At 36.1% G+C, this 26589-nt stretch overlaps 5 protein-coding genes across 5 annotated transcripts; 2 read left to right on the top strand and 3 right to left on the bottom strand.

Annotated features, from left to right (window-relative positions):
• The first annotated feature begins 1039 nt into the window (after positions 1 to 1039).
• LGT8 (glucosyl transferase family 8) lies at positions 1040 to 2523 on the top strand. The gene has a single exon (XM_048101564.2). It carries the CDS (start codon positions 1249 to 1251, stop codon positions 2338 to 2340), a length of 1092 nt encoding a protein of 363 aa, XP_047957521.1. The 5' UTR covers positions 1040 to 1248; the 3' UTR covers positions 2341 to 2523.
• A 1599-nt stretch (positions 2524 to 4122) lies between these two features.
• Positions 4123 to 5174, bottom strand: GLP7 (germin-like protein 7). Its single transcript, XM_048107538.2, has one exon. The coding sequence runs from the start codon at positions 5058 to 5060 to the stop codon at positions 4398 to 4400; it is 663 nt and encodes a 220-aa protein (XP_047963495.1). The 5' UTR covers positions 5061 to 5174; the 3' UTR covers positions 4123 to 4397.
• Positions 5175 to 6252: 1078 nt separating this feature from the next.
• Positions 6253 to 10025, top strand: LOC125206020 (neurofilament heavy protein). Its single transcript, XM_048105280.2, has 8 exons — positions 6253 to 6394; positions 6962 to 7699; positions 7786 to 8187; positions 8256 to 8320; positions 8472 to 8546; positions 9180 to 9276; positions 9352 to 9423; positions 9521 to 10025. Exons 2-8 carry the CDS (start codon positions 6962 to 6964, stop codon positions 9566 to 9568), a joined length of 1497 nt encoding a protein of 498 aa, XP_047961237.1. The 5' UTR covers positions 6253 to 6394; the 3' UTR covers positions 9569 to 10025.
• Positions 10026 to 10836: 811 nt separating this feature from the next.
• On the bottom strand, positions 10837 to 13601 carry FH8 (formin 8). Its single transcript, XM_048101879.2, has 2 exons — positions 12429 to 13601; positions 10837 to 12351 (listed from the first exon to the last, which is right to left on the bottom strand). Exons 1-2 carry the CDS (start codon positions 13436 to 13438, stop codon positions 11052 to 11054), a joined length of 2310 nt encoding a protein of 769 aa, XP_047957836.1. The 5' UTR covers positions 13439 to 13601; the 3' UTR covers positions 10837 to 11051.
• An 8068-nt stretch (positions 13602 to 21669) lies between these two features.
• On the bottom strand, positions 21670 to 23705 carry LOC125207535 (two-component response regulator ORR3-like). The gene is made up of 5 exons (XM_048106919.2): positions 23380 to 23705; positions 23211 to 23290; positions 23053 to 23130; positions 22868 to 22938; positions 21670 to 22256 (listed from the first exon to the last, which is right to left on the bottom strand). The coding sequence occupies exons 1-5, from the start codon at positions 23513 to 23515 to the stop codon at positions 21956 to 21958; spliced, it is 666 nt and encodes a 221-aa protein (XP_047962876.1). The 5' UTR covers positions 23516 to 23705; the 3' UTR covers positions 21670 to 21955.
• Positions 23706 to 26589: the final 2884 nt, after the last annotated feature.

The following is a 26589-nucleotide window of genomic DNA, read 5'->3' as shown; positions in this document are numbered from 1 at the left end:
TTTGTTACAGAAAGAAAAGCGTAACAGTTCAAATGAGATTGAAAGAGTAACTTGTTCAAAATTATGTTGACACACACTATTTATATACTCCACATATTTCTAACAAACAATATTAATGCGAATAGGTATAATTGTTGGATACATTGCATTTGTGAACAAATCATTCAAGGCACGACACAAACACTAGACAACAAAGTTTGGCGTCTCCAGCCTTATTAACGAAGCAAATAATATTCTAGTCCAAAAGTGCAACAAAGATAAACAAATAATTTTCTCATAAAATTTTAGACATTTTCAACTAAAACGTGTGAAACTATTTGCATGAACCGGAATTTACCAAATAATTTACATGAACCGGAATTTACCAAATATGCAACTGAAATATGAGTATTATATTTTCTTTTACCTAAAATTCAACTTTTTTATTGATATGATTATACCCCACAAATTAACAACCTCCATTTACTACCATATTCCACTATTAACGAATAAGACATAAAACAGACATTCGCCAACACAGCATGTACCTTAAATGTGCTTTTAACCATCACTTATTGAACATAAATTGGGGGGGGTGGGGTGGGGGGGGGGGGGAATCACATTGCTTAAAGAGAAATGCGAATCACAATACTAAAATATAGGCATAAATGTGGTAGGATCCTTTTCTTGCATAGTTAGTTTTTATCCAAATAACCCCAAGGTATCTATTTACATCCCCTCCACACCCCAAATAATTTATTTATTTTATTTTTCATTAAAACATTTTACACCATCTTTCACTGTATTCGGTCGCATTCTCCTGGAAACCGTATTTTGCACAAATGAATATATTCAAAGATGTCTTAATACATGAGAGCATTAACTCTACAGTTATTAAAATAAATAATCATTTCAATAGCATTATGAGATTAAATTTTGGTTATAAATCATAAATTCCCGCGGTGTTTCTATACATGGACTAGTAACGTTTTTAAAATTTGACAACTATTTAGTGATTGTTTAAAGTTATAATCATTAATCAGCAGTAAAAGACGCATACAAAGTGTATGTATATATACATATATATGAATGTCAAGATTCAAGAGTCATTGACTATTCCCTCCTCTCTCCATCTCTGTAGAAATGTATTAGAAATAGAATACTCCATTCCAATTTCTTCTTCTCCATATTTTGAAGGAAAATGAAGTGAAGAAGGAAAAGGCCCATTTCTCCATTTCTCCCCACCGCTCTTTTTTCCCCCTCCAAGAAATGGGTCTTTCAAGAATATCCTCAGAGCTAATCGCGGCCGTCGGATTCATCATCCTCCTCATCCACACGTGTCTCGCAATCCGATCCTTCCCCAACAGCGTGGGCTTCGCGGAGGCGCCGGACTACACCAACGGCGTGGAATGCGGGCCGCATTCCGGGGTGGTCCACGTGGCGATGACGCTCGACTCCGAGTACCTCCGCGGCTCTGTCGCCGCGGTGCACTCCGTCCTCCGCCACGCCTCCTGCCCGGAGGACATCTTCTTCCACTTCATCGCCACCGAGTCCGACCCGGCCGCCCTCACCCGGACCGTCAGCTCCGTTTTCCCCTCTCTCAGCTTCAAGCTCTACATTTTCCGCCAAGAAACGGTCACGGGTCTCATATCCTCCTCGATCCGACCCGCTTTGGAGAACCCGCTCAACTACGCCCGGAACTATCTGGGCGATATGATCGACCCGTGCGTCAAACGGGTCGTCTATCTGGATTCGGATCTCGTGCTAGTCGACGACGTAGCCAAGCTCTGGGGAATCAACATAACCGGGTCGAGAGTAATCGGGGCCCCGGAATACTGCCACGCCAACTTCACCAAGTACTTCACCGACAGTTTCTGGGCCGACCCGGTTCTGAGCCGGGTATTCGGGTCGAGGCGGCCGTGTTATTTTAACACCGGGGTTATGGTGATGGATTTGGAGAAATGGAGGGAGGGGCAATTCCGGAAGAAAATCGAGAATTGGATGGAACTGCAGAGGAAGAACCGGATATACGAGCTGGGGTCGTTGCCTCCGTTTTTACTAGTGTTTGGTGGGAACGTGGAGCCCATCGATCACAGGTGGAACCAGCACGGATTGGGAGGTGACAACGTGGCGGGATCGTGTAGGGCGCTGCACCCTGGTCCAGTGAGCCTGCTGCACTGGAGCGGAAAGGGGAAGCCGTGGGTCCGCCTTGATGAGAGGAAGCCCTGTCCGTTGGATTATCTGTGGCAGCCCTACGATTTGTACAAAGGGAGAGGGAAGGTACAATATCTACAGCACCAGGAACTACACTTGGGCCTCACTACCAATTTCTATGGATCATATTCTACCTATTTCTTTTGATACAAAAATTATACTTGATTCTTTTTGTACAGAAAAGATCCTAGGTTCATAATTCTTTTCTACATAAAAAAATTGTTGTCACAAAATGAAAATTGATTGGACCCAGTTTTGGAATTCTACCATTTCTTATTGTACTTATTAGCTAATTAGGGGTTATGAATAATACAGTAACATTGTTTCTAATGGGTCAGTACTTACTTTTCCTGCGTTACGCGAAGCATTGAGAAGTGCCCAACTTTTATAATTAAAAAATGTTGCTACTATTGAGCATTTTATGATTGAATTTGAATGATAGTGTGGTTGAGAATGATTTAAAGCTAAGATAATAGATAGAGCCAATTAAAAAGGAACTTCATAGATCCCTTGGCTTAGAAGTTGTATTATTTGATCTATTATTACCTTTTGGGGTTACGTGTTGGCCTAATTTCAATTGCAGCATATATACATAGTATTATCCGATACATGGAAATTTCTTGAAATATATTTGCTGGCCACGTTTGAAAGAAAAAGAAAAGCCAATATGATTATATTATTCCAAGTGGATATTATTCAAGTCGCTATACCTGTTGTAATCAGCAGCTGGCTTACCCTCTGTCGTGGGAATCATATATAGTGATAGTGTATTATTCAATTGTCCCACTATTATTTAATTAAATTAGACTTCTTGTATGTATGTACTAGTACAATTATAATATCGTGTTACAAATCGAAACCACTAGAGCGAACTTAATTAGATAATGATTCTTATATGTCAATCATGAGAGAATGGAATATAAAGATAATTGATAAATTTGACTAATATGAGGATGTATGACTAGTAACAAATAAATGCAAATATTAGAAAAATTTATCTTTAAATATTCATTTATACATTTAAGAAACAAAATTGTACTAGTAATTGTTTTGAAAATATTTAATCCAATTATGCCATTTTTTGTACATAGGAAAACCGTCACATGCCGCAACCTGATCTCTAGCTTTATTCAATTGTGCAAGTTGTTAATTTCTTGAGTCATATACTAGTACTACTATATAGGAATTCATCGAGAGAATTGATTCTTTGCTTTCTTCTCTTTAATGTTTGAACTCCTTATCAAGCGTTTAATCACATGGCTTGACTAATAATTGAAGCTTAAAAGTAAGCAAATAGAATAAGTAATATCCTAGTAATTCGATAAAAGTAAGATGATAAATGCAGTTGTTAGTATGGAATCATGAAATCTTGGAGTGTTGGATTAGTCAAGGTTGAGGGTGGGGGTAAAGCAACGCATGAAGTTATGTTGAAGAAAAGGAAATAGTGAAATACTATGTCCATTGTAAAAAGCACTACATATATGATATATCATGGGAAAAATCAAAGCGTTGACTACGTAGCTTATCAGATGGGCTTATTTATATTTGAGCATTTATAGTTTGGTGCATAGTTGGTTGATATATGTATCGAAATCATTAAATATTTAGGCAGGGGGGTCTACTTTGAACTTTGAAGCATAGAAAACAAATAGATATACAAATCACTCGATCGAAATGGATTAATCAATAGTCTTGAATTGTCCATCCATTTTTATATATTTTGTAAAATGTGATCTTTCTCATTAATAATCCAGTCTCATAGAGTCATAGTACCCAAATAAATGTTAAAAGTATCCCTTATACCTAGAATGACGATGGAGTGTTTTAATTTGCACCATATAAAAAAGAATAATAACATAGAGACTTTTAATTCGATACATAATTTACACAACTATACAAATGATGAATGTATACATAACAATCTTTAAATAAAAGAAATACAAACTTATTATTTAATTCAAAGTACTTATATATAAATATAATGTTCCATTTACAGCGTGGTGCTGACAAGAAATTCAAACAAAATATGGCCGTTGATGATATGTCGCGTGCACAATTACATCTCACACATTTGACTATAACCTAACTATAAATTTCAAACCGCGATAAGATTTAATCACTTGTCACTCGTAACTATTCGTTAATCAATAATATTATGCAAAGTCATAAAGTGCACATACAAAAAAATAAAATAAAATCAACGTTCACCCTCCAAGATTCCTTCTAATTCTAGCAACATCTTGTCCATTCATCTTGAATCCCTTCCGCAACACATCATCCGGCATGCCCGGGTGTGAGGCGAACGAGGCAAGTGATGAGACTTGCGCGCCCGGATTCTGACTGCTCAGCCCTGACACAGCCAAGGCCGGGCTCGATATCCCCGTGTTGTACAAGAAATGAATCAAACCTTTAGGAAACACGAAAGAGTCACCGGGTCGCAAGCGTTGTGTGTAGAGCTTATTTGAAGTGTCGACGAATCCGACCAAGAGAGAGCCCTCTAGCAAAATGGTGACTTCTGAAGCCCTAGGGTGAGAATGAGGTGGCACGAGACCATTGGCCGCGATGTCCACACGTGCCATGGTTAGGCCTAGGGTGTTGAGACCGGGTAAATTGTTGACATTGCTTAGTGTAACATTGAAGTCAAATTGGTTCATGCTACCGGGTTCGGACAATGCTGACGTGGAGAAATGAGAGGCTAGAGTGTGATTGGGGTTAATGCATGGTACACTATTTAGGAAAATATTGTGTTGATTTTTGGTTTCGGCTACACAATAGTCGTTTAGTGGTTCGGGGTCGGATTTGATTAGGCCCGTGAAATGTAGCAAGGCCAAGAGGAAATGTAGCAAGAAAATATATTGGATTTTCATGATGATTTTGTGGGAGTAAGGTAGATGGATTTGATTCTGGTTTTATGACAAAACATTTTGAGACAATGTTAAACCTTATATACTAGCAAAGAAATGAAATGATAGCTATTGATTAGTGTTGATAAGAAGAAGGCAACTCGATTCCTAAATAGGTATTATGTGTATCCACTTGTATGAGATTGAGTAGCTTTTGAGCATTGGAGGAGGAGAGAAGAAGGCAACTCATTGTTTTGAAAATTACTTTAAATAACTAGTGATAATGAGATTCATTCAAGTCTTAGGTACTACTATAACATAACTTTGCGTGTTGTGCCATTAAATGTGTGTTGTTTTTAGCAATGTCTTATTTACTTGTTTCAAAAAGCAATGTCATATTTATATTAATGTTGTTGGTTTGTACATGCCATTAAAATTGATGAAATCAAATATCGAGCATATTCGAATGGATTCAATAAAAAGTGCGAACTAGGGGCCTGCTTAATTGAGACGAACTAACTAGTTAACCGAATCACAGCTAACTGGAATTAAACCGATTACTTAATTGATTAACCAATAATCGACCGAATGTGCGTTTGTATAATTGTATGTAAGTATGGTGTATTTGTTCATTTTGACTGAAAAAATATGTGGCTGGGTTATAGCCCAATGGTTTATCAAAAAGCTTAGCGTGACATTAAAATTGGGCCTGCATCGATAGAGATGTAAGTGCTATGAATCCAATGACGAAGCCCAAATTGCAATATATTGGAGTACTAATTGCTCATTAGTCATCATACATGATTTCGAAGGATTTTTTTTTTATTTTATCAAAGTAGTCGTAGGAAATTATGATAATTTATATAATGAATTATTGATGAAACTTTACATGTCTTAATAGGAATTTTGAAATTGCTAGTTAAGGTTGGTTGACTAGCAAGACCTTGTATTTTGAAATTGCTAGTTAAGGTTGGTTGACTACTTGACTAGTAATAATTTATTAGTTTGAGGATATATTTTTGCAATGCAATATCCATTGTCTTTGCAAAAAAAAAATAAATAGTAGAATCAATCTAATAAGTTACTATCATTTTTGAGACTTTTTATAATTATATCCGATATAAATTAATTATTCACCATTCTTTTGAAATCCAAAGGTCCACACGTGCCCCACCTTCTCCTCCATTATTGAGAGGATCTCGCACGTGCCATCCCCGTTTCTTCTATTTCTTGTCTACTGTTACTGCACTTCACTCTTTTCTCTGGTGGGCCTGCGGAAACCATCTCTATCTACACACCACCGTCATCATTATCTTCAATTTGACTCTCTTCAAGCCTTTCTTTGCACAAATCTTTAGGTAAACACTCATGAAACCAACCTTTCTTTCTGATTTGGCACGCTTTCTACTTTCTTTTGGGTGAAATGTGGCATTTTTTCTTGTTTCTTTAGGCGTTAACTGAGGCCCATCTCATCTTCTGTTCATTTTTGCTTAGATTAGTGTCAAAGGTTACACCTTTTCAACTTTATCTTACTCTAAAAGAGATTTATAGGCAAAAAGCACATCTTTTGTACTTGCTGATCTGATTATTATGTTCAACCTTTTATGCTCTTGTTTCTGTGCTGCTGATTAAGGTTTAAGGTTATCTTTTGGGACTTTCTAGAAGATCCAGAAATGGAGAATTATTTATACTTTAGAAACGCTGTGGATGATTACAGAGACCATGTCTTTCTTGTTCTTAGTTGGTAGCTGTCGATGATTTGACCTATTTATTGGTGCCCTTTTAATTCGTGTAGATTCCAGGTTGTTTTGTTGGATTCATAGCTGTGGGTGCTTGAAATATCTTGTGACTGCAAGAATTGTGGGCTTGCCTTATTTGTGTGGTTTGAGGATTTATTGAATTTGAGATCTTGTGTTGTGAAACAGATGGATGATTCTGCCAAATCTGGTGCTAGATTGGAAGTTTCAGTTTCGTTTGGTAGGTTTGAGAATGATGCACTCTCGTGGGAGAAATGGTCTTCTTTCTCCCCCAACAAGTATTTGGAGGAAGTTGGCAGCTTATCAACACCGGGATCGGTGGCACAGAAAAAGGCCTATTTCGAAGCTCACTACAAAAGGATCGCAGCTAAGAAAGCTGAGGAGATGGAGCAGGAGAACTCGATGAGCCCTATTATCCCCAGTCCTTGTTTATCCAGCAAGGAAGATCATAGTGAGAATTCATCTGAGAATGGGGCTGAATTCGGCTTGTTCAGTCACGAGAGATTAGTTGAAAGAATTGCAGAGGAAGAAGCATGTGCGGCTGCTTTGACAAATGTCGTGATTGCAGATGAGGAGAAAAATGGTAATGCTAGATCATCCAAAGGGGATGAGCAAGGAGCTTGTATGAATAATTTGGTTGAAAATGTTGCTTCAGAGGAGGAGATGGGTGCTTCGGTGGAGTCGGGAAGCTCTGCAATTCAAGAAGCTAAGGACGAAACAAATGTTGATGTAGATAACTCTGAGTTGAATGTTAGTAAAGATGCATTGTCGGTTGTGTTAGAGACGCCTCAGAAAGTTTCTCAGCGTATCTTGGAAAGACCTCGAGAAAGTAAAAACGTGTTGAAACAATCAAGCGTGGTGAAAAAGGAAAATTCGAAGTTGAATACACGGCATGTACCTCAAAAGGTAAAGAGTAGAACTTGTAACCTCCTTTCAGGTATAGTAATTTTGGATACATATAGTCCATTTGAATATATCATTCTGGTTTCTAGGTAACTCCAATGAACAAGGAGAGAAACTCGTCCATGACAAGAAAGAAAGTCGTTACACCTCCAACCAAACCGTTGCCAGCAACCACTCCTAGACACATGAGGCCTACATCGGTCTCATCACCTATATCAGCCCCTCAAGCTTTAAAAAAGAAGGTGAATCATTCGGCACCCCCAAAAACAAAGAGTTCTCAGGTTGGACAAAGCAAGAAAGTAGCTCCAACCTCGCTGCACATGTCTCTTAGCTTGGGTCCTGCAGAGTCTCTTGGCGCTATCCCGATGACCAGGAAGTCATTGATAATGGAGAGCATGGGGGATAAGGATATTGTCAGACGAGCTTTCAAGACTTTCCAGAATCGCACAAATGGATTTTCAACCGATGAAAAACCAACCACAGTAAAACATGTATGTCATTTAATGTTAAACACTTTATATTGGGGCAAGTTTTCATATTTTAAGAGCGTAAATGGCAGGCATCATCTACTGCTCGTGAACCAAAGACATCCAGTTATCGCACTCCTACAAAGGGAAATGAAGGGTAATGATAACTCTCATTTTCTGTATTGCTCCTACTTCTATAATCTAAAATCTTTTGACCGGATCTTGTGTTATATACGGTACTTGTTTGGTTTTTCCTTATCTGGTTCGAAGCCTATGAATTTGTAACTGGCTAATTGCTTTGTGTATAGGCTGAGAAAGGAAGCTGAAAAGAGAACTAGTCATATGATCCAGTCAGGAACGAGATCGAATCCTCTGTCTACTGGGTTAGATTTCACAATATCCTCTTAACCACTCTCAGTGCAAAACTTGGTTTCTGAATCCTATTGCCGTATTAGACGTGCCTCTTGCTAACTCAAGTCTCATTCATTGCTAATGTTGCTGTCAATTATGATATGTGTGAAATAATATATGTTCATCAATAGATACATCTATTTCCACTGACAATGTTTGAGTTGACGATGGACGTATCTTTAAAGCTGTGGAACTGCCAAATATGCGCCACTAAGTGGAATAGAAACTAGAAAGAACTTAATATTTCTGATTATACAACATAAGGGACGAGTATCAAGTGGTTTACTGATGCTCCATATAGTTAGCATAAGAATATAGTTGATGCAATTAAACAGTAGCACATTAGTTAATGCTAGCAGACATAAGCGTGCATATATGCATTGATCGATTTCTGTTACATGCAGCAGCACTAGCTTTCCCTTAGTACTTCATGCTTTGCCATGATTATTAGTATTATAGTTCTATTGTTCTCCACATTTCCAGCCTTAATTTGAAAGAAAAATGAACAGATGATCATTTTGAGGTTTTTTGCTCTTAATAGAGCATATATCGTTCACGAAATCTCTTACAAATAGTTTTTATTTCTTCTCTGCAATTAATTACAGATTGCATAAAAGCATTGCACTGGATAAGAAAAGTCCCGCAACTCCCTCTCCGGCTGCAGGGTTGAAGAGCGATGACAAAGCTGCGAAGCGTAAAGAGGTATGTCCAACAATCATACCATTTCTCAGCATGCTAGTCTGGTGTCTCACGACTGTTTTCTTTGTATTTTAACAGTTCCTAAAGAAGCTCGGGGAAAAATCAATTGCTAGAGAGTCGGAAAAAGCTCAGCTTGCTGCAAAATCAAAGGTACAAGTTGTTTTCTTGTAACATACATAAACATTGAAAAACAGCAGACCCTCAATCTTTCAATAGATCTAATCTCCTCTCTCGAATGAATTTTCAGGTGGGTGTTGAAAATGGGATGCGTCAAAAACCTATAACAACCCGTTGAATATTGTTGTTTCAAGATTTCCAAGTCGAGTGTCACTACATCTCGACTGGATAACAACTATTGATGGCTAAAGCTGTTAGAGTAAGAGCTCATGACAAGAACCGGTTTCGGTTTCGTGACTTCCTCCACGGCCTAGCTAGCCAGCAGCATACTTTATCGCGGTAGGTAAACAAAGGGAAGAAGGCACACTGGCACAACACTGCACTTGCTATTGAGATCGAACATCTTGCCTTAGCAGGAGATTTAAGAGAAGCTTATGATTTTGCTTTTTACCCATTTAGGGAGAAAATCATGTGTGTATAAAAGGCTACGTTCGTTTGAAGCAGTTTTATTACTACAAGATAGCAAAACTAGTAGCATTAAAGTTAAAACTAAAATTATGAGCATATTTGTTGAACTCTGTTTATTTTCAAATATAATCTGGCAGTCTTTAGGAGGAATGTCTGTCATTTCAAAATCTATTTGAAACATTATCAGATAGTTTGATGAAGATTGATGGTCGCTATCATAGTTATGATGCAAAGATTCATTTCCATGGCATTTACACACGTGTCATGTATCCATTTCACCATATATTTGGTGGGAAATAAATGATTTCATTCTTGTTTACATCAAAGTCAAATGAAGTTTGACATTCCCATTATTTATTTATTTTTACTTCAGGATAACTCCGCGTAAATGCAGATCCAACTTTAAGATGAAATAGTCATTTATCAGTGTCACCTGCCTTTTTTTTTTTTTGGTTTTTATCGTCATTTTATAATTCACACTAGCTTTAATTCACCATCAATGCAAAGTTGAAAATTAGGTGTATAATTAATTGTACACGCATTCAATTCAATACAGCTGTGTTTATAATGTAAGGTATGCAATACTGCTACAGCTAACCAACTCCCTTGCAAAAATCAATGTAAAATTATAACATCAAAAATGTAATTTATGATAATTTTGACCGATTAGGAAAAATTAATTGTATAGGTCTGAAATCAATAAATTCCATCCTTCGCAATATCGTATCCCTTCTATCTATGAATAATGCCTATGATTCTATTTAGTCCGGTCCAAGATTTAAAGTTTCATATGCTTGTTTCCATTTTTCGTAAATATACCTCACTCTATGATAATTTTTTTCACTCATGTTCATTCACTTTTCTAAAAGTTTGCATCCATTCAAAGTGTAACTTTAAATAGTAAACACAAGTATTCATTCGTTTTAGATTGGACCCTCAATTTAAGTTTAAAATCAAGAAATTTAATCCATCCTTACATATTCATAATCCTCGTCACGTCTCAAATGTGGTACTTGTATTTGCATTTCTAACATAACAAATGCTAAATGGAGTGTATAAAATTGTTCAACTTCAAAAAGAAATGAATGATAGTAACAAAAAACGAATGTTACATTTGCAAAAATTAAAATTAAAAAAAAAAAAAAAAAAACTGTTAACAATTTTGCATTTGAATTGTCTGTACACAAAGTGGACTAGTCGGTGTCGGAATCACTGGAGCCGCCGCTCTTGGAGTTGTCCGACATGAAATTAGGCGGAAGTTTAGGGAATCTGAAGACCCTCGCCGGCGACGACGAGCCCTCAACTGAGGGCGGCGCCGATCTCCTCTTCTGCACATTCCTGGCAATCTCTATACACACCTGATCAACCATCCCCAAGAAATCTTTAACGATCACAAACAGCTGAAACGGATTCGCCCCTTTATCTTTGGACGATCCTGCTTGATAGTAATCCGTGGTCTTCTTCACCAGCTCCATCGCGCTCGCCTCCTCCTCCCTCACCACCCTCATCTCCAGCTCCGCCGTGTCCAGAAACCCACTCATCTCCCGCGCAAATCCCCCTTCGCCGCCGCCGCATTGCCGCAGCGCGTTACGCGTTTCACTCAATTGATCGGCTAAGGCGTCGATGGATTTCGCAAGCGCGTCGTGGTCCAGCGCCGCGGCCTTCTTCACGTTCGAAAACTCGGCGCTGAGGCCCCCGATCACGGGCAGTCCGAGCATCATGTAGTCTCTCTCGCGGTCTTCTTTGGAGGCCGCGTTGTTGTTATCGTTATTGTTATTGTTATTGAGACTGCGATTTCTGTTGAGAACGCAGCGCTTTCCCTCCGCCCGGACGACTTCCTGCACCACGAACTGGAGCAGCGTGGTTTTCCCGTCGGAGCTCTTGACGTCGGAGAGTTTTCTGAGAGCTGTGAGGTTGAAGGCCTGCGCGTTGCCTCGCGACGTCCCTGCGTTTAACCGGTTTCCGGCTTTGAGAACGGCTTCTAGAAGCTTGAGGAAGAGTCCTCTAGTGCGGAGTTCCTTGCAAGCTGATTCGAGCGCGTAGAGGGAAGCCTTGATGCTTAAGACCTCGGAATCGTAGTTTGATCGGAAGAGCATGGCGTGGAACCTGCTGAAGGCGGTGGGGACGGATTTGAGGAGGTGGTAGAGGAAGGATTCTGCGTCGGCGAGCCTCGTCGGATCGCCGTCGAAGGCGGTGATCTGTGAGGCTTCGTCGCTTGTAGGGGCGATTGCGGCGAGCTTCTCGATTGTGTCGCTGCTGAGGCCGTGGCCTTCGTGGAGAGCGTCGATGATTTCTTTTCTGGAGAGGGCGAGGGATTTGAGGACGATGGCGGTGTTTTGTGATCGCCGCGTGTCGAGGAGGAATATCTGCGAGGGAGGGCCGGATTTGTTGCTCAATGGACTCGGTGGTTGATTGGTGTCGCCGCCGCCGCGTGGGGATCTTCTGTTCACGGCTACTGATCCGAAGAGGGCTTCCATTAGGTCTCCGTCAAATCTGCATTTTCATTTATTAACACTGTGAATTGAATTGAATTGGGGGAAAAGAAATTGAGCAAAATTAATGATGATTACTTGAATGAGCCCTTGTCGATTTTGTCCCACACCATGGAATGCTCCACATTTGGATTCACCTTATCCCAGTGCAAGGGTTTCAGTTTTACTTTCTCACTAGAGCTTTCTCCGGCTGAAGACGACCGCTTATTAGGCGGCGGCGGAGGCGGACCTATGTTGGCCGGAATAGGCGGCGGGGGTGGTGGTGGTGCGGGGCTTTTTTTCGCAATTGCTCCAACCGCTACTACTGGTGGTGGAGCGGAGAGGCGCGGCGGTGGAGGAAGCGGCGGCGGCGGAGGCCCATTCTGCAAGAGTTGCTTTTCAACCTTAACTGCAAACGAAGGTGCTTTCTCGACGATCCGATCATGCTTCTCCTCCGCCCAGATTAAGCTCTGAGAAGTGGAGGATTTCCCTCGAAGCAGAGGAAGTTCTTGCACCGGCGGCTTACTCTTCCTCTCTCTCTCCCTCTCACTAACAACTCTCTTCTCCTCCTCTTGCTGCTCCTCCTTCAAGCTCTTGAAATTCTGTTTCCGGTAACCACCTTGATTCTGATTCTGATTCTGATTCTCCCCCTCCTGCATATTTCTCCAATACAGCACATCCAAACCATTCTCATCCACAATCAGCCCCTTCACGTTCCCGCCGTATCGCCTGAAGCTCCCACGCGCCGCCGAGCCATTGGCTGCGGCGGCAGCGGAAGCGGGAGGATTCTCCTCCCGCTTCCGCCGCGAATTATACCTCACAAAGAGAAACAAAAGAAGCGCGGACAAAACGACTGTGCTTGCAGCCGTGACGCCTATCGCCCTTCCCACCGCGGCCTTAGTGGAAGTCCTGCGCGGCGGTGGGACTTCCGGCCCGGGCGGCGGAGGGAAGGAGATGGGCGCGTCTGGAGGCGGAGGCGGCGGGACGATGGAAGGAATAGGCGGAGGAGAGAATGGATAGAACGTCTCGATGTTTTGCTGGGAAGAAGATTCTGGAATGTGAGAGATGATGAGGAAGATGAAGAAGGAAAGAAACGTAGTTGCGGCCATGATCAAAGGTTGTGAGAAATTTGAGGGATGTGTGATTTTTTGTTTTGATCATTGCTTGTGTTTTTCTTAGTTTGTTTGGTTTAGTTGCTGAAACTGTCAACCTGAGCAGTTGGTGGTTGATTTGGTATACTTTGCTCTTTAGAAGGCCCGCAATGACGAAAATACCCCTCATTTTAGTTTTTTTAATCCATGGTTACCGACCGATTAAACTCATTGTTAATTTTGTGGAAAGCTTCGTGATGAAATGGTGGCGGTGGAAAGCTTCGTGATTTCATCTCTTAAGTAAGTTTCGGCTTTGAATTGGTAGGATTAGTGCAATATTACCACAAATGGTGTGATTATTTAATTGAATAAACGTGGGATAATAATATTAATAGTGAGGATTAGGAAAGCGAAAGCGATGTCTTTTGCACGTAACAAGAGAGAAAGTCAGAGGGGAGACTTCATCAAAACAGACAAATCTTTTTTTTGTTCATCAGATTTTAGGTCATGGGCCATTGGAAAAAGTCAGTTTTGGTCTTTATGTTATGAAACAGTCTAATTTTTTTTGTTTAAATCGTTGTTTATGTCATGAAATGCGTGATTTTTGGAAATTATTTTCTTCACAATTAGTGTACAATCAAGTTGGTTTTAGATGGGATTAACTACTAAGAGATTTGGGTATTTTTGTCTTGCAATTCTAATTAATAAATATGAAGTTCAAAGTGTAAGAAATGTTCTCATGCAGATTGGGGTGGTTCACCTAAATACTTTTCTGGCCCTTTAGAATTATAAAATTGAAAGCAATTTTGTAAGATGGATTTTCTTTATAATTTTTTAGTTATTGTATTTTGAATCTTTTCTAGCTTTTAACCTAGTAAATGATATCTTCTCGAATAAGTAACATTTGACATTTGATCCTTTCCCCTTTTTCACAGTCAATCTATTTATTTATTTATTTTTCTGGTAAGATGAGAAATTTGGAGCCAGTGTGTTTTCGCCACACCTTTGCAGTGTTCAATGTTTGAAAGTTTTATGATTAAGTTCATAACTGCTAGAGTTATTTCATTAAAGTAGTGTGTTAAAAAAATTAGCTATCTAAACTGTAACTTTTGAAAAAAATAACTAGACAAACTACAATTTGAAATAGCCTAAATATAGAACATTCCAGCAAACGACAAAAATAAACATTGTTTGCGTTCTTTTATTGTTAAATTTTACCCTAACTACAAAAAATAACCGATTCGGAGGAAAATTAGTTTATTTAATACTAATGCACTTCCATTTGCTTTCCATAATTCCATCACAGTCTCATATATTAATCCACCCAATTATGTCATTAATGGAGCCATTATTTAGCCTACTAGAAATGTATTTTGAAGTAGAATGTAAACATATCCTGGAACATTTTTTGAGAGGCAAAGTTTATGTACTGTTCCTTTCCAAATAAAGATTTTTTGATTAATAATTGATAAAAAAAAAGCGTAATGAAGTGGTTGCACGAAAATGAAAGGTTAAGCTAGCCACTTAGCCTTCTCACAAATTTGCAGTATTATAAAGTGGTTGAAAATGAGAAAAATCGATAAATTTAGTGTTTTAAAATTTTGTATTTTTTGTAAGTCAACAAACTAATACTACTACTACTCATGAAATGAAATATCTCATTCTTTATTCTTTAGTGCATTTCCTGATTGGTTTGACTTTTGAGAGCTAGCTTTAATCTTCTTAGATGCCTTTTTAAATGTTTTTATGACATCATTTATTAATTATTATACTTAATTCAAACTTTTGTTGACTATTTATTTTTCACAGTTTTGTTAGGTGACATTGAATGATACAGTTTCGCTCGGTGCTAAAGTTATTCTTATATGTGACGAAATTAGTTTCCCAAGGTTTCATGTCTTTTTTAAAGGTCTTGCCATTTTGGCTTGTCATTTATTGCTATATAATATTCAATGTGAAAAGTTCAATTAATTACCTATTTGAAGTAAGCTTAAAATTTAAAATTCTACTTTTGTGAAAGCTTTAAGCTATTTATTATGATAAATGTACACAAATTATTTATAATTGATCGTTTTAGATATTTTACATTAAAAAAATATTTTACAAATACTAATTAATTTAAATTATATTAGTGCTAATCATTCTGCAAAAATTTAAGAAAATATTAGAATTTTGTATAATTATTTTGAATCAAGCTCGAAATCATGTGAAAATTTATCATTAATTTTCCATATCATTTTTTAATACTCCCTATAGAATAATATGAGTAGCTAATAACAAAACTAATTTATAATTTATTTTCAATGAAATTAAAACATTAAGGCATTATACAAGTTTTGCACATTTATCTCGGTTCTTTATTTATTTAGGATGAATATATTCATACACAATATTTTGCTATGATAGAACAAATGAGAACTTTCAGTAAGTTTCATTAGAGTAAATAAATGTATTAAGTATGATTTATGTATTTATAAAATTGCGACAAATTTGTCCGTGTTCATCATTTTCAAAAGGAAAATGCTTAATCTTTTTCTAGATTTTTTTTATCTTAGAAATTTAAATAAATACCAGCAAAAATTAAATTTATAAAAAGTAGAGAAATATTATTACAAATTTACAAAGATATCTAACAATATTAAATACGTAGTACTACTATAATACTAGAGGTTACAAATGTATATATATGGTATTATATGAGAGAAATTACATTAAAAGGAGTATTTTGACCTTTTTATTTAAGAAAACGAAAAAATAGTTGCACAATTCATTGATCTTTGTATAATTGTGCTAGTTTGAACTTTAAAGCAAAGGGGAAATGATTTATCCCTTTTAAATATTGTGAATGATTATTTCATCTAAAATTTGGAACTAATATTTTAACCATAGTGGAGATTTCACTAATAATTGAAATTGATAGTTAGAACTTAGAAACTAAAATGAAAATATAATAAAATAAAATTAAAAATAAAATAAACAAAAGAAGAGAGTCAAGTATAAGAAAGTAAATAAATTTTTGTCAAAAGGAGAAATGACTCAACACGATCCAAATATTTTCTAAAACGATATACTCCGTATGTGTTAATAAGAAAATATATAAAAATAGTAATAATATAAATTTTCCCTAAATTGTAGGAAGGACAAACCAGTGATAGAATTCTATAATTAATAATAGAATCGGCTCAAATAAATCGATCTTATCCAATTAAAATTTGAAGGCCATCTTGCATATAAATGTTATGTAATTTGTTTTGAAGATTTAGCGTTAGTCAAATTACCGTATTTGTAGGGGTAATTAATCATTATTAGGGGTATTCAATAATGTGCGACTGCGTAAACGAAGAGTCGTCGAAAAGAGGTGTGTTTGAAATTAAATCTTCCGATCCAGAGAATTCACTAGACATCGAATCTAGGAACTTCAGAGAATCTTTGGGTAACCTGTCGTTGGGCACATAATCACGGGGGAGGATCCCCTGCTGTGTTTAAAAACACAGCAGGCCATGCGGTGGTTAAAACGCATCAATTTACATACAAAACGCATCCATTTAAAATACAGCAATACATTCTCATTCTCCTCTTCTTTCATTTTTACCCCATTTCTTTGATTAAATTATTTCAGGTGGCCCACGGCTGCTTTTATATTATTATACGTGCAATACTTATTTATTTTATTTTACAATCATGATGTAAAACATTATTTATTATATTCAACACACAACACTTGTAGTTTTTGTTATTGGTGCAACAACACACAAACATTAAAACAATTTTATTTAATTAATCTGACCACAACTTAATTCATTTTTTTAAGATATAATAAACCATAGTAGTATGTATATTTCCAGAATAAAATTAAACTTCGAATATTTAATAACAGAAAAGTTCAAAACATAAAATATAATGAATGGTAGTACAATTTATAAATTTATGGCAAACATTTATTGTACCATGATCGAAATTCATAAGTGTTTTAATTTAAAATTTATTATTGAGTTTTATAATATTTTTTTAGGATATTGGCTCTAATATATAATGGAACTTTCAAAAATTTATTTTTTTCCATGAATTTTTTAATTTGACAAATAATATCACGAACTTTATCTGTGGTTGTTATATCCCACCGCGATGGATTCCGACTGCATTAAAATGATATGGATGCTGAGTTCGTATACATCTATAATAACAAAATCATGAATCCTGAATCGCGACCTAAATCGTGAACCCAACTCAACATCCATGTCATTTTAATGTAACCGGAATCCGTTGCAGTGAAAAATAACAATTACGGATAAAGTTCGTGATATTATTTGTCGAATTGAAAGTTCATGGAAAAAAATATTTTTAAAAAGGTTTCATAATATAGGAGTCAATATTCCTATTTTTAAAAAAATAAAAGAAACATTGCATACTGTTTTTGATAGCTTAACGAAAATAGAGTATGATCCACTGGAAAATAACAAAAACTACAAGAAGTGTATGTACTGTATTGGATATAATAAATAATGTTTTACATCATGATTGTAAAATAAAATAAATAAGTATTGCACGTATAATAATATAAAAGCAGCCGTGGGCCACCTGAAATAATTTAATCAAAGAAATGGGGTAAAAATGAAAGAAGAGGAGAATGAGAATGTATTGCTGTATTTTAAATGGATGCGTTTTGTATGTAAATTGATGCGTTTTAACCACCTCATGGCCTGCTGTGTTTTTAAACACAGCAGGGGATCCTCCCCTCATAATCACTTCCTTCGTCCTTCAAAACCCTCAACCCGCTATAGCTAAAAAGATTAGTATAGGGAAGCAGGGATCGAATCCACAGAGACAGATGTGTGTAAGTAAACATTCTCAAAAACCTGGAAGCTATTTTTGGCTGCTGCCACGCAATTTTCGGGGTTGGGCTTTAATTCCTAGACTGAGTAAATATAATATTCTATTCTAACAGCTAGATCTAGGCAGAGTCATGCATGATGACTGAAAGTAATTGAAATGACTACTTGACTGGGTAAACGACTTCCCGAGCTAGCCTAGATAGACGAAAAGCGAAACGTGGGGACCATTTCCTCAAACGGCATAGTACGACAGAAAAAGCTGCAAATTAACTAACTAAAGGACTAACTAACAGCGGCATCATCTTCTCTAACTTTTATCACGAAACAACCGGTGAAAAACAGAGCAAACAAAGATCGAAACATGGTGAACAAAATTAAACCGATTGACTCAAAGAACCACTGAAACTAACACAGATCCATGACTACTAGACGAGGTGAGCAAGTAAATAGAATTCAAAACATCATAACCATGCAAATGCGACAGATCTATACGTCGGATGCTTCATCCACTCCGGATCCAAGCCATCCACAACAATCAAACACCATTTCCATCTCTGATCTTCATGTATTTCAATTAGATTCAACCGATCAACTACAACCTCCAAGCAATTCAAACTCCAAACTCAAATCAACCAACAATATCCACCAAAGCAAACAAATAAAAGGACAATATCATAACTTAAACCAAAATAGAAATCTCCATGGCAAAATACAAAATATCCAACGAGAGAATAACAAAACACAACCGAGCTTCGAACAGCGAAGACTCGGAGAAATACAGAATGTAAACTGAAAACAAATAACGATTGTATCTTCGCCTCCGTAGAGACGATGTTACACCACAGCTAGATCCGAAACGTGAACTCCCCAGAATGATTCTCCTCAAGTGTGTGTAGAGAAAAGTGGAAAAACTAAGCTAAGAGCCGATATGAAAAAAGAGATATCTTCATGTTGATCGCGTGCTCTTATTTATAGTGGATAGAGCTTCTAGACTGTTCCTGTGATTCCCATTTTGCCCTCCAATTGGATGCTCCTCAGTCTAGTAACTCTTCCTTCTTCCGCTCACTTTTCCCGTCAGCTTCTTCTTTGCAGGCAATCTCCGTCTTCTTCCTGGAGCTGACGATTTCTCTACACACTTGGCTTATAAAACCTTGTTAGACCTAGGAAATCACAAAATTTATCCCTATAACCAATGCATGAAATTAGCGTTATCAGTAAACCCGTAGTCAGTAGTCATTAGGGGCTATTTGATTTGTGAAATTATATCTCGAGATTAAATATGTAATTGTTGTGTTTGATTTATTAGATAAAATATTAGTAAGATATAATCTAAGATTAAATTGTGAAATTATTTAGTAGGAGGGAATTGACTATGACTAATTATCCCATGATCATCCATTTGGAATGAAGTCATGAGATTCAATCTCATGAACCAAATATATAATACAAATTTAATCATGAGATATAATCTTGCAAATGGAACACTATCGTTATTTTTGAGATTGAATCTCACAACTTAATACTAAATGGATAATCATGTGGTAATTAATCACAGACACTCCTTCAATTAAAATATTATTATAACTCAATCCTAGTTATAAAATAATTAGTTCTAAACAAATATTGGTGGACGATAGGAGCGTCCATATCGATCTTAATATCTGAACTTTGAAATTTGTCATAGTTAGGCAGATAATATTTTTGATGTAACAATTTTAAAACGTGACGACAACAATACAAATTAGGGAACGATGAAAAAAAAGGAAAGAAATGATTATTAGGAAATAATTATTGAGCTAAGTCATAGGGAGTACTTGAATTGGGTTGGCCGGCCTTTGAAAGGTCTTTGTAGATTGGACCACCAAATATTCGAAACTATTTTGTGGCCCAACGAAGCTTTTGTACCTATCAATACAATACAAAATAGATTTCATAATTTTTAATTGAAAGGTTAATAATGAATACGTATTATGATATTTTTAAATATGTTACATTCAAACGATGTTAGGGCCGACCCACAGTAAAATTTATGCTCAAGATTGTATATTAAGGAGTACTTACTATACAATTTTATATGTGAGCCTATATACAGATACAATTGTACCAGTTATAAAGCATGTTGATCACCAATCAACTTATTATAATATGTAATATGTCTATTTAATTTTACTCATCTCAATGCGCTAGATGAATCGTCCTAAGACCATAAATGCATGATCATATGCAACAAGTATTAGCAGTACATTCTACATATATCATCACAGTGTGGAAACAAACATATATCTGCATAGTGTAAAACATAGTAATATCATTATAAAGCGCAATATTTGTAAAATAATAATTTCAATTAAGAGTGATTTAAAATTTAAAGTTGTGAGATATTTTTATAAATGTTTAAATTTAGTTTGTTACATGATTAACCGCTAAGTTTATGTAATGGTATTTGTAATATAAGAGATCAATCCTTTATTTTGTGATTCGATGGCTTATAATAAATTTAAGGACTAATATTATTCTTAACAATTTCTAATAAAATATTTATTTCTCTCTCATTCTCACGCACAACTCAATCTATGGTCAATAAAAAATTTATAAGAGCATCCACAATGGTCAGACTAGTGTCAGTCCTACTGGGCGGACTAGTGATCGCCACATCAACATTTCTTAGTTTGTTCCTTCCTTCTGCAGTGGTTCGGACTAGTGTCCGCTCTATCAATTAATTTTTTTTTTCAATTACTAAAATACCAAAATACATTATATTAAACACAACCAATTCAAACAAACACCTACGTTACTTAATTTAAAAAGAACTACATTACTCTATTTAAAAAAAAAACTATACTACTAAATTTAAAAAAACTGCATTACTAAATTAAAAAAAATAAAAAAGGGAAAACGCTTGAATCGTCCTCGTCCGGCAGTCTGCCATGGGCGGACGAGGCGACGGACAAGAGTCGGGCGACGCCTTCCTCTGCGACCGAACTTTTGGGCTCGTCCGCAGACCTGTAATGGCCGAACGACCGTGGATGGTGGCACGAGCGAGGGATCGAAAAATGCACGACCGTGGATGCTCTAATAAAGGAGAAAAAGGAATTTGTTGGATGCCAAATTGCCAACTACGCAATACCCACACAATGGACGGCCTGCCCAACTCTTAATAAATTTGTTTATTATAGTACTTATATATTTGGATGCACACATTAAATTGGTGAAATAGTAAAAGGAGTTGTACATGATGTAGGGGCGTAGGCACCAAAAGATGCGTTTGTCTAAGGCGTGACAGCATAGCAATTCTTGTTATTGCAATCTACAAACAAATCAATAATGCAAAACAAAAGTACCTCCAATAATTTAAAAAGTGATAAAAATCCGAAAAGGGAACACTTGAACATGTCTAGCTCAAATCCGAATCAAATATTCCTTTTAAGCAGACAATAAATCACATTATAATAAACCCAATTCATATATATTCAATTCAATGCCAACCACAATGCATCTGTCACCCAACAATTTTCTTAATCCCAAACCACATTTCACCATCAACACAAAAGTCAATCTCTTGCTTGCTCTCTCAACTCTGTGCTAGTAACATTCCCCTGACTTTGTGATGTGATCATAACAAAACTGGAAAAAAAAACACCTTACATCATCAACGAGGGCGGTCTTGCTCGTCCTATACTATTCGATTCGTTAACGCACATTCTCAGCTCTCGCTGCTGGCCTCGAACCTCCTTGTTGGAGAGTCGAGGGGTGTGGACGAAGTTGGGCTTGAAGGCAGGGACGAGAATGATCTCGGTGAGCAAGGCGATGGAGGTGACCGGCTTGATGAGACGTTGTCTTCGTCTAGAGACGGCGTTGGGCTTGGCATTGCAACATCACAATGCCCTTCTAGTTTCCTCTTGTTAAGCCCCAACCCTTCTCCAAACATGCACTTTTTTAGCCTTTTGACATCAGACAGTTTCACTGGCTTTACTATGAAATCTTCAGCACCTTCTTCCAAACATCTGAGATATAATAGATAAAATCAAAATAAATCACTACTTCTAAATTGGGAAAGAATTTCAAGAATTGGGTATCCAGCTTTATAACTTAATAACTTATTCATATTCTAGTCTAGTTAGGCTCTAGGTTCAGTTATGGAATTATGCTGTCAAAATTGGAAATGGGGACCAAATTTTTGAAACAATACATTATATAAAGCACAAGGGAATAGAAAAGTTGTACCCACAAATTTATGGTCTATGGTTGCAACTACTTTTTACTTGCTTTTGATGAAGGATCCAATGCTATTTTTTGTACTCATCAAAACATTACAGTTTGTCTCCCCAATTTTAAAAATCTTTAGGGTCCCGGGCATGATTTAATATTGCAGGACTCAATTTATGCTAAGATGTTAATGGTGGTTGTCGAGTCATTGATTGTAATCACACATAAACTATAATCAAGAATAAGTGTGGACATTCCTACCAGAATAGATTACCAATGTTGAGCAACAGAAACAGCACTTATAAAAGGTAAAGTTCTTGATTTGTGGTCAATTATACTAATCAATAATAGTGTTTAGGCGATTATCAATATAATTATCCAAATAGAATCAAGATTAACTAGAATTTACCTGTCAATCCTAGTCAAAACGTTTTCAGAAGACATGATTACAACTGGGATTTCTCGAAAAGTTGATGAACCCTGTTCAGACAAAACAGATTAAAACAGATTTAGCACATGTCATCTTTGGAAATTGTGTTTGAAGTCATATATTTATACTACATCTGCAAAGAGCAGGGCATAAAGAGAACAAACCTTAATCTTTTTCAGCAACTCATAGCCTGTCATTCCAGGCATACAGTAATCTGTGATTATCAGATCCACCTTTAATCCCTGAATAAAGAAAAAAAACAATGAAATATAAAACCCAAAATATGACCATAGAAAATTTAATCCTATATATTTTCACTTACATCTAAAGCAACAGAGTTTTTTTCAGTCTCATCTAATCCCAAAAATTGCAAAGCTCTCCTCCCACTATCCACTGCTGTGACTGCACCAAATACACACAAACAAGATGATGTCAAAATTCAAATCCCCCAAAAAACAGAAGAGACCCCCCCAAAAATTCAAGATTCTGACCTTTGCAAGAAGTGATTTTGAGCAACCTCTCAATGACTTTCCTATCAACAAGGCTGTCATCCACAGCCAACACATGAACCTCATGAGACAAGTCATCCACTCTCCTCAATCTCGAAAAGAAACCATTTTTAGCCATCTTCAACAAAATTATCAGCAGCCCAGATGAAGAAAAGCTCAAATCTTGCAGCCCAGAAGCTCACATTACCATAAAATTGACAGAGGAGAGAAATGAAAAAGGAGAAATTGGTGTAAGAAAAAATGCACATATAATGGTCAATCTGTCCGTATCAAAGTATATATATATGATAGCAAACGTCCTTTTCTCCCCCACTTATATATTTGTGTGAGTTATATATGAAAAAAATTGTGAGTCTTCGAAATCATATCTGGTGAAATCTACTTTTTAATATATAAAAAGCATAGGGCTGAGATTCTGAAATCCACTTTGGTGGTGATCTGATTTCCCATATCCATGTGAGATTTTGAGGGCGCGAGATTTTGAGGTGAAATTAATTTGACTGCGTAGATTAACTGCCGTTGACGAATCATCAAGGCGAGGGCGGTCGTCGTTGTAATTAATTTAACTGTGGAATTTTGCACTCAAAATTTTGGACATCGTAATTGTCAAATCATGGATATGGATTTGGTCCTGTCTCCAAAGATCTTGTGTCGTAATTTCTTTTGTTAATGAGTTGGATATAGAAACAAATAAGTATTCATTTTACTACTACAACACTCCATTCAATTTGTGTGTGCTTACTCCATTCATTGTCTATTGCTCCGAGATGATATTATTATGTCTGGAATTGAATTTGAAACTAGTACTTTTAGACTCTAAATTATCTATTATTCAAATGTTTTTAAGATGTCATTGTTATACTAAGTTATGGAGTATTTTTAACTCTCTAGTTTTATTTAGAAGCTTCGGTGTTACTTTGACTGCAAATGAGCTCATGATGCAAATATTTACTTGAATCCTTGTCAATGCAACAGTTACAGTCCTTTTTTTTATGTTTAGGAAATGTAATGCTGTAATGCTACATGTAATTTAATTAAATCTTGTCGAATTAGTAGAGTTTTTTTTTTTTTTTTTAAAAAGGATTCATATCTAAATTAATAGAAATCAATATTCTCATAGTTGCGAAAAAAGAGTACTAGACTAATTTATAGAAAATACTTTAGAGACGCAATCTTTTGTGGTGGGGGAAACACTAATCTGCAGTCTATGACTGTAGAGAATTTATTTTTAATAATAAAATATAAGTATTTTAAGTGTATGATGATCATGTGCATGTGATATCATCTCATAAAATCAATTTATCCAAATAAATAACAAACCAATTTGAATTATTTTTCAATCATCCTATCATATAAAGTAAATGTCCTCTTAGTTATTTAGGGACTCCTATTTCAGTATTATTTACTCTAAAACTAAATCCTAAAATGAAACTATACATAAAAACATTTAAAATGAACCGGCCAAGGCACCACAAATTCCAAAGGTAAATTAACAATTTGCTTTTAAATAACCTTATCAACACAAAGGAAAAGAAATCCAGACTTAATATAGATTAGGGATAACTACGATAAATAACAATGAGAAAAAAGTTGATTGAAGAAAACAGGTATAGAAAAGATCTTCATTCCAAACGAAATCTTTTGGTGGACCCCACCATCACACTACCTTTATTTTTAGGTTGGACTTTGCACTTAATTCACCATCGCTATCGCGTGATAAATTCGATTCAATATTTCATATTTCGTCTCCTTCCTTAACCAACAACTCTTACTTTTAAATTTATTTATTTCTCTCCCACAATTTTGCTCACCAATTGTTTTTGTCAATATGTATTAATCGCATTTGAAGGCATGAACTTGATGCTAAACCATAGTTACAACACTATTAGAGCTAAAATGAAATCATAATGTTTGAGTAATCAATTTCATCTTTCAAGAGAAATGCAAAGTTTATAGTATTACTTGACATTTAATACTTTTGTTGTGACGAATTTCACAGTACCTATGAATATTGGTTCTGAGTCCAAAATATTTATTTGTTCTGAGTCCATTAAATCCTAAATTATTACTATATCAAACTAAAAATTTGAGTCGACATAATTTGTTTAAAACCGAAAATTCCGTGATGCGTCGCACAAATTTAAAAGGGATGTTGCAATTGCATTTTGATCCAAGATTCATGCATTCAAATGCAATTCACTCATCGATAAATAAGTAGTACAAGCTCCTATAGCTTCATAATATATGTTGTGTTAAAACTATTTGCCAAATATAATTACTCCCTATTTATGAAATTTTATAACACTTCAAATTTAAAAAGAAGCGCCACACATGTTATTGCATTTACTATGTACCATTACACAAAAATATACTAAAAGGTTAGCAGCAAACATTAACTTTAATTTAATCACGTGATATTTATCATTTAGTGGATACATGGACATGTTCACCCATAAAATATCTACAAAAGTTTGGCCTTAAACAATATTCGTATATATATTTGAGTTACAATATATTAACAATTAGACTTATATAAGAATATGTAGTTCATCCGTCCTAGTATAAATTAATGTATAATTTGTTATTTTGGGATGTCTTAAAAACACTTCTTATTTTTTAACACGTCATTTTTCATACCAATTCACGAAAAGATTAAACATGATTCACCATTATTAAATAGTAAAATGATTAAGGATAAATTTAATTATTAGACTCGTTTACTTCCCCCCCCCCCCTAGGGAAATGGGGGTAAATAAATGGCAAGACTGTGGCCGGTGGTCCATAATATATTAAATGGAATCAATAAAGTGTAAGGTAGCATCTCAAAGTGTATAGTAGTATTAAATAAATTATTAATTTAAGTTATCTTATAGTGTATAGTAGATACCGTTTGGGGAAAAAAGTCTGCTAGGTTTAATTTGATGCTAAATAAAATTTAAGGCCGTAACCGGCCGCCGGTGGCCCAAAACAAATTAATGACAGTGAATAAGTGAATTTGGATGCACTGTATCAACAACCGCAAATTGTAAATAGGTTGTTGGTCTATCTATAGATTGTACAGTGAAAACATCGGCAGTGTCGTGCTTAATACCCGAGCATGACGATGCAAAGAGGATAGCACTCGCTTGCTAATGACAATGCGATACGTGATATTTTTGGACTTTTTTAAATTAGAAAAAAAGTGATTTCAGC

The sequence above is a fragment of the Salvia hispanica genome, chromosome 6, assembly GCF_029641045.1.
Source record: "Salvia hispanica isolate PSC_SH4W2 chromosome 6, Shi_PSC_v1, whole genome shotgun sequence".
In the NCBI taxonomy this organism is placed as follows: domain Eukaryota; kingdom Viridiplantae; phylum Streptophyta; class Magnoliopsida; order Lamiales; family Lamiaceae; genus Salvia; species Salvia hispanica.
This window is presented reverse-complemented; position numbering and strand designations above follow the sequence as displayed.

Excerpts from the sequence above, each read along its gene's own strand:
- LOC125206020 (XM_048105280.2), top strand. The coding sequence starts at position 6,962 with ATGGATGATTCTGCCAAATCTGGTGCTAGATTGGAAGTTTCAGTTTCG. Across the intron at positions 8,321-8,471 it reads CCTACAAAGGGAAATGAAGG|GCTGAGAAAGGAAGCTGAAA; the intron begins GTAATGATAACT and ends CTTTGTGTATAG. Across the intron at positions 9,277-9,351 it reads AAGCTGCGAAGCGTAAAGAG|TTCCTAAAGAAGCTCGGGGA; the intron begins GTATGTCCAACA and ends GTATTTTAACAG.
- FH8 (XM_048101879.2), bottom strand. The coding sequence starts at position 13,438 with ATGGCCGCAACTACGTTTCTTTCCTTCTTCATCTTCCTCATCATCTCT. Across the intron at positions 12,352-12,428 it reads ATCGACAAGGGCTCATTCAA|ATTTGACGGAGACCTAATGG; the intron begins GTAATCATCATT and ends ATGAAAATGCAG.
- LGT8 (XM_048101564.2), top strand. The coding sequence starts at position 1,249 with ATGGGTCTTTCAAGAATATCCTCAGAGCTAATCGCGGCCGTCGGATTC.
- GLP7 (XM_048107538.2), bottom strand. The coding sequence starts at position 5,060 with ATGAAAATCCAATATATTTTCTTGCTACATTTCCTCTTGGCCTTGCTA.
- LOC125207535 (XM_048106919.2), bottom strand. The coding sequence starts at position 23,515 with ATGGCTAAAAATGGTTTCTTTTCGAGATTGAGGAGAGTGGATGACTTG. Across the intron at positions 23,291-23,379 it reads CAAAATCACTTCTTGCAAAG|TCACAGCAGTGGATAGTGGG; the intron begins GTCAGAATCTTG and ends TATTTGGTGCAG. Across the intron at positions 23,131-23,210 it reads AAAACTCTGTTGCTTTAGAT|GGATTAAAGGTGGATCTGAT; the intron begins GTAAGTGAAAAT and ends TTCTTTATTCAG.